General features: G+C 41.7%; 1 protein-coding gene across 2 annotated transcripts in view; it reads left to right on the top strand.

Moving 5' to 3' along the window:
• Positions 1-437: 437 nt before the first annotated feature.
• The window catches only part of LOC137665518 (corticotropin-releasing factor receptor 2), a 70,285-nt gene continuing 62,843 nt past the window's right edge, over positions 438-7,879 (top strand). Inside the window, exon 1 of one of the 2 annotated variants that reach the window (XM_068404641.1) lies at positions 438-522. In XM_068404641.1, the coding sequence (XP_068260742.1) occupies positions 515-522 (8 nt within the window). In that variant the 5' untranslated portion in view covers positions 438-514. Of the gene's footprint in view, positions 523-6,748; positions 6,877-7,879 lie in introns of those variants that run through there. The other variant, XM_068404640.1, reaches the window with a different exon arrangement.

Here is a 7,879-nt window from a genome sequence, read left to right as displayed (position 1 = left end):
TACAGTGGGATAAATGGGAGGGGACTAGAGCAGTAAGTTTACCATACACATACCATTCTCCTAGATGGATCCCTAAAGACCTAAACTTTTCTGCCCATTTCTGAATACAACATTTAACTGCGTTTTAAAAGACTATATTAACATTGAGCTTTCTCTTGCAGCGCTCTTCTCATACCTTTGCTGTCTCCTGAACCCATATGCTGTCAGAAAACATTATCAATAAGTATCTTTAAATACTTGTCTCTAGATGTGTTTATGTCCTTTATTTCTCCTCTTCCCTCGTCAGCAGGCTGTTCTAGTCCTCATAGAGGTGGGATAAGTTGATTTGCCTTGTAAATGATCTGTTCTGTAACCTTTTCTTAAAACTGTGAAATTGCTAAGCTGTTTAAAGTCCAGCACAGAATGTTCATCTCTCTTTTATTTTGGTCTGTACCAGGAAATGCCTACAGAGAATGCCTGGGCAATGGGACATGGGCTTCCAAGATAAACTACTCTCAGTGCGAGCCTATTCTGGATGACAAGGTCTGTATTTTTCCCTTCATTCTTCTTAATGACATTTCTCAGCATACATGAATGCAGAGCTAAGCTTAAGGTTAACGTACTAATTTGGGAGTTCTGAGATGGATTTCATTTCTGTCTCTGCAACAAATCCTCCCTTTGAATTCAGGCAAATCACTTATCCTCTCTCCATATCCCCTACTCACATGGTTTTTAAAAAAGGATGCTTTATTACACTCCATCCCTGATGATGTATATTTATGCAGATCCTTCCTAGCTTTGTTCGGAGCCTGCAGCTGCTACAATAAATGTAAGTAATAATAAGACCAAAAGCTTCTTTGGCACTGAAAAATAAGCTTTCACCAGCTGATTCCACCCTGTACCTATCAGTTCTGAGATCTCATCAATAACTGGCCGTTACGGATCTCAATGTAATTTTCCCTTCAGCAAATATGTACAGGGGCAGCAGCAGAAACATACATAAAAAGCAGACTTGGGTCCCAGCTGTCTTTAAAAGATTGAGCCAGTCTTGCATTGTATAGGAGTTTACAGAACAAAATTAGCATTTAGGGTTAAGCTCCTTCAGAAAGGCTGCAAGCAATTATGCAAATTCCTTTTCTTCTTAAATGTCTCAGCTTTTCTTGGAGGCATCATAGACATTCATCCTCACACAACTTAAAACTTCAAGCTTTTCATGCCCTGTTCTCTTTCTCTTCCTCCTGTTTTGAGTGCTATGGTGGAACACAAGCACACATAGGCTTTGTGCTCTCTGCCAGGGGTGACTTTCCCCTCTAAGAACCAGGGTGGAACCCAGCAGCTCAGGCCTGTTTATGTTTTGGGGTTTATTCCATTCATCCTGTCATTGGAGTTGTCCCATGCCAGTTGCAAACAGAGAGGAGGAAGACAAGGTCTCACCTGCCGAGGGCTGCTTGCAGATCTAATCCAGACTCGGGAACTATCTGGACTAGTGCTGTACCCAAAACAGTCATGATATGCTTTGGCTGTGGCCCAGCAACCATCCTGTAAGATCCATGTTGTTGCTGAATGTGGGCTTTGACAAGTGAATCAGAAAACAGATACTACACACCAGCTGCTGAGTGCCTACTCTTACCCGCTGGCTAGGTAGTTTGGTGGTAGCCCACCCCCCCACACCTCCATTTGCTAGAGGCTTCTAGAAAGTAAGAAAAAGTGTACCAGTACATGGCTGACATCCAGAGGGACTGATACACCTTCAAGGTGGTCTAGCATAGTGGAGAGGCTCCCATGGCAATTTAAGCTGATCTAAGTTGAGACCACCCCAGTGCAGCCCCTCCTCACATTTCTTTCCCACTTAAAATGAAAAACTTTTTGCTGGCTCATTTTTCAGATGAATCAGTTCCTTAAACCTGAGCTGATAGTAGCATTTTGCTGTAATGACACTCTTTATGTGCTTGTCTGCATGACTTGAATAGTTGCTATCTCTGCACAAGCAAATACAGAGGAGTTTTATTTGAAGAGGCTGGAGAAGTGTTGTGACAAGAGGATAAGATTATTTTCTTTACTCTGTTTTTACTTTTAAAAACTTTGCAGATACGGTGATAGCTTAAAACTTTTTAAATAGCATGTTCCTTAAACAGGCAAAAGTGCAGATGTTCCCCCACCCTTGTTTGAAAAAGCTGAAAACCTCATTTATTAGATATTTCAAGATTTATGACAAGCTTTGCAAATATTAATATTTGTGAATATTTTTGAAATCTCTACATAATGCTCGGTGTTACAGATGAATGCTTGGGTTGCTTTGTGATCTCAAAAAAAAAAAAAAAAAATCCCCACAGATTTCTGTAATCCTCCCTTTTGATTAAAGGTGAGATGCAGGCACACATGTGGGTCTATTGTTACTTATTGACTGACCCTAGCAGATGCTACGCTTCAGCCAGGAGGTACGCCCTGTGTTTCGTGTTTATTTTAGTACAGAAAACAACACTACTTTCAAGCTTGGCCACTCACAGCCAGAGTGCTAAAGAATTAACATGGTTTGACTTCAAATGCAGTGATTGATGCATGGGACAGGAACAGGACTTTTCGAGATCAACCCCATGTCCAGTGCTACATGCTTTATGACAGAGTGTTGGTGGTGTAGCAAGGGAAATTTTAGTTTTTTTCAGCTGCGGGTCAGTCTTAGAGGGCATGACTTCCTGTGACACACGTTCACTGGATTACATTAATACATCATTGCTTTGCTTGTGGCCGGGACCTGTGGCAGTAGCTGATAAAACTGTGCTCTGGGACTGCTTTGCTCCTAGATTCCCACTTTGGCTGGGATCCAGTCACCTGCGTGTAGTTACGTGGTGCAGTTTAATATGCCCCGGTGTGTCTCCATGCATCCCGCAGGTCTGACCCAGGCTTTCTGGAATACCTGAGTCCTTCAGCAGCAGCAACTGGAGGTCAGTCTCCAGGACCAGCTAGGAAGCACAGAGCCTCCTGAGTGCACCTCAAGGGGCACTGGATGCCTGTCTGTGCGTAACTATTTCTAGCCTTTGCTTTGGCTATTGGTTCAGATATTGGGTAGATACTCAAATGCAGGTGTCCTAACGTCAGACTGAATCCCATCCTCTGAACAATCAGTTAGCTCCTTCTCCAGACACAGGAATCGGGTACTGAAATAATTTTTATCCAACTAGCTGTTTGATGGCATAATGTGTGACAAATGAAAAGTTTCTACTCAGCCTACAAGCTTCTGTGTCAAAGGGACCTTTGCTACATCTGGCAGAAATCTGTGTTCTCGTTAGAAGACAAATGAGAGTCTCAGGCAGCCAAAAATACATCTCAGCCTCCAAAAAAGAGCTATAAATTAGGAACTTTGGTCTTGTCTCTGTGGCCTATGGCAGCTGGATATGAATTTGGTTCTGCTAATGTTTTGAGGTGGCTTCAAGCAGTGTAGCTCAGTTAGCACCATGCTGGACTTAAGTTAATGTATCCTGCTTAGGAGCACAGTCACATTAGCCACAGCTACCCAGCTTCCAGCTGGCTCAGAACAGGAAAGCAGTGAACTCAAAGGCATCTTGGATGACAAAGATACTTCTCAGTTGCTTCTGAAAGTCTTTGGAGAGGAGATATGGTGTCTTTAAACTGCACTGGTGATGAGATCATCCTGGCAACAGGAAGAAATCTGAAGTGACTGAACTGGGAACGGAGCGCAGAGCCTCGGATGAAGATGTGCTATAAACACTGGCAGGACTTGTCAGGGAGCTCTGTTGGAGGGAGGAAGATCCTTGTCATCTGGAGAGCTAAGAGTGCTGTCATTAGGTGGGTTTTGGTTCAAATCATTAGCTGATTTGGTTTGGACAGGTTAGCAGTCACGTCCTAGCTACAGCAAAGGAAAAAGTCCTCTGGACAGAATGACTCTGTCATTAGCCTGAAATCTGGCTGCAGGGAGCCCAGCGTGCCTTAGATTTGCAAAGCTGGTGCAGGTGAAGACATAAAGCTGTGCTTCCTCAGTTTACCTGGTAGAAGCTGGCTGGAGGATAACTCTGCGCTGTCTGATGTAACATGATTGTCATGCATAAGGTAGGGCATGGAAGAGCACTCCAGTGATGTGACCTGCTGTGGTCAGGAGAGCAAGGCTAAGAGAGTGTCCAGGCCATCTCCTTTTCTGTCTATCTCCTTTCTAATGTAACGACCCTTCTCTTAAGCCTGAATACAATTTAAATCTGCATTTCAGTGAAGTGGAACATCTTCCTGGAAGCAGAGGGACATTGGGTAACAGTAGAAGGTTGTTACCATTTTAAACGTATCAGTTTTCAAGAGGATGAGACAGGAAAGAGTTATGCAAGTATTTTATGTGAACTGAGCTTTGGCCAACACATGACTGATTCTGGGCATGTGGTTTTCAGCCCTGTTGTCTCCAATTCTACCAGAGATGCAGATTGAATGTAGGCTGGTGGGAAGTGATCTTGCCACCCTGTCAGATTAGTTTCATAGGCACTGAGGCAGTTCTTGTTTCTATGATACTTGAATTTAACTTCAGAAAACCTTGTTAGTGTCTTGTTAGTGTCAGCAACAGAAAAAATAAAAGTCGTGCCTGTTTTTCCGTCAGAATCAGTGCATCAAAGAGGAGTTTAATTATATTTTTTTCCAATTAATTTTCTTGCGTTTTGAACCATACCTTCTTAAAACTTGAGTGAAGTTGAAATAGCGGTTAGGAGCCAAAGGGGGGAGATGAAGGGTCGGATTCAAAGAGCAGTATCCTTGGCCTGGGAGAAACATTGTCATCTTCCAGAAGATTTCTAGCACTACGTGAGCAATTCTACACGATGCTCTTAGTCATCTGGTTTAGTTTTAGGTAGTCATGCAAGAAGCAGGGAGTTGGGCTCGATGATCCTTATGGGTCCCTTCCAACTTCAGGTATTCTGTGATTCTATGATTCTGTGAATTAAGTGGGAAAGTAAATAAGCAAGGCAGTTTGCCAGGGCACTAGCTGAACAGTACAACGTTGCATTTCAGGTAAGCACATCAGGTCAAGTGTGTTTTGTTCCCCTTTAGGTGTACCTGTGACTTAAGGATAAATAGAACTCAGTGTGAAATTCAGATCTTGTAGATTTGGATTTGGTTGGGGTTTTTTTTGTCCTCAAGGCTGTTCAGAAAATGCGCCTGTGCATGGGGAAGTTTATTTTAGGGGATTTTATAATAGACTTAAAAATACCTTACATGGTTGAGTTCTGTCCAGAAACAGCACATTGCTCCATGTGCTGAAGATATAGGCAGGTTTCATCACAAAAATGATTCCAAGAGTGCTTGCTCTCTCTCTGGCAAAGCGCTGGAAGATGCTATCTTCACAGAACAATGGAACAGATTAACTACAGCTGCTGCTTGTAGTTTCATCCAAACATTCATTCACTGACAAATTCCTTTGTCTGGAACAAAACGTTAAGGGAAATTGTTAGAAAAAATGAAACAAAGGAAGTTCAACCAAAATTAGAAAACTGATGCCATTTGTAGGATATTACTTCTATATTTTTGTCACAAGGGAGGAAATTTAGGTGGTTAGTTTTCAAAGGTCTCATTCTTCTGAAGGAGGATAACGTCCCAAAGTGCGGAAAGATCTGCTTAACCTGAAAAGAAACAAATGCCAAAGCTAATGAATAAATAAATAGCTTTTTTCAGGGGGATTTATTCTTTAAGTAGGAAACCTCTGTCAGTTTTTAACCAGCTTCAGTATTTATCTGAATAGTGTTTTTCTACTTCTTCCTATCCATCATGGAAGGAGAGGAACATAGAATCTTAGGAAAGATTATTCAGGAAAGAGAGGAGATAGAATCATAGAATCATAGAATGGTTTGGGTTGGAAGGGACCATAAAGATCATCTAGTTCCAACTGCCCTGCCATGGGCAGAGACACCTTCCACTAGAGATGCTTCTCTTTCTCTGAAGCCAGCAGCAGCCCACCATTGAAGATGTTCCAGTTACTTCAAGGTCAAATTTTGGTCATGTCACTAAATTCACTGATTTAGATGGGAGCACTTTTGAACTTATTTTTTTGTTTTCAGGATCAATAACCAACCAATAATCTCCCCAGCATCCTAGGAAATAGACACTAATACATTAAGTTTCACCGCATACTTGGGTCTCTGCTAAAAACAACAGGATCTCTGCTTCGTCAGGCTCTCTCAAGACTGAAAGGACACCACCAGATTCTAATAACTCTTTCAGTCTGCATTGGTTCTGCCCTCAGTTTGAAAGATAAGGATCATAGCTTGCAAGGAATGTACCTCAGAGAAAAATCTGCCTGCATGGAAAGGGCTTATAATTTATGCTTACTGACAACTGATTCACTTTTGTATGAAAAGCAAACCATTTGAGTAGGAAAGTAGCATAAACTGGCTCATTAAGACCATGCAGTTGCCTAATGAAATAATGTTTTATAACTTTTCAAATTGTGAGGAGATGTGTCTTTGGTAGCTTTGTAACCCTAAACCACGGAAGTTTTAAAATAACCTAATAATGAAAATAAGAAATCCTGAGGAAATTGCAGGAAAAAAAAAGGAAGGGGGGGAAACTTCTTTGCTGAGATTTGTAAGAAACTGTGGACAAATCCCAAACTGAAATGAAACCAAGCCTGTACTTCTGTGCCTGGGCAGCATGTTTGGCTTATACATAGGCATCAGCCCTGGGGCTATTATATCATTTTAAAGTTGAGAAAAGTAATTACTGTTTCCTAAACTGATTAACTGTTCCTTAATGTCAGTGCTTAGAGAGTCTTGCTGATTTAATCATGTTATCTCTTTACCTCCAGAGGAAGTATGCGCTCCATTACAAGATTGCTCTCATCATAAACTACCTGGGGCACTGTATATCAGTAGGGGCCCTTATAGTTGCCTTTATGCTTTTCTTGTGCTTGAGGTGAGTAATCTGTTTGCATGCTTCTAACTTGGTTGGGTGTGCGACACTTACCGGGTTCCTCAAGCCCTCTAATAACGCTGTCCAGGTTGTGTTCAGTCTTGAAAAATGGTCATGGCTTTTACACTCCCAGCCACGTACATGGTTTATTGACTGATGCATTGGATGAGCTGTAATGGTGGCTTTCGTGTGCAGGACCTAAAACCTATTTGTATTCAGGAAGAGAACTGTACATGATTTATTGATGCAGCAAAAATTTCAGTGAGCACAGAGTGCTTCATTAAGGGAAGCTGGGATTTCAATGTGTCGATTTGCAAGTTTTGGGGGCAAGTTTTCTTTTCTATAAGGCAGTGCATGATAACATAAGGCATTTTACATTCCCTGACAGACAATGCCCAGATCTAGACCAAAGGAGACAGAATAAAATCTTTCCGTTTTGCTTTAGGTTAATTTCAATTTTTCTTCAACTAAAGAACTTACAAGTTTTCTTAAGTAACAAGCAAAACATCCTTAGAGGAGCTTTATCCCCGCCAGTGCTCAGGAAATGATGAATGCAAATCAGTGAAACTGCATAGAAACACATCCCTTCCCTGGTTCAGTGGTACAGAAGGGAGTTTGTCAGGTCAGATGGATAAGTCAGTGAAAGAAAGGCTGTGAAGAAGAGTGAGGGCAGGAGGGAAGGAAACTTAGTGGAAAGTAAGAGGTAGATGTGCATCAGTCATCATATGTATTGTATGTACACAGCCTGAGTCACAGGAATATGTTTTAATAGGAGTGGCCTGGTTGGATATTTCTGTGTTATTTGTTGGATTACCTGACTGGTATTTCTGTACTGTTTGTGCTGGTTTGTCTTGGGAGCGTTCAACCTTAACTTAAAACCAACTTCACTACGTGTTATGCAACGATAATCCTTGAGAAAAATCTTATACTAGTAGCAGAGGAGAAACAGTTAGAGGACCACCCCCCAGGATTACAGCATGATGATTGACAGTGACCTAAGTGAAAG

Source organism: Nyctibius grandis, chromosome 7, assembly GCF_013368605.1.
Source record: "Nyctibius grandis isolate bNycGra1 chromosome 7, bNycGra1.pri, whole genome shotgun sequence".
Lineage (NCBI taxonomy): Eukaryota > Metazoa > Chordata > Aves > Nyctibiiformes > Nyctibiidae > Nyctibius > Nyctibius grandis.
Note: the sequence above shows the minus strand (reverse complement) of the source record. Positions and strands in the feature narration are given on the sequence as shown.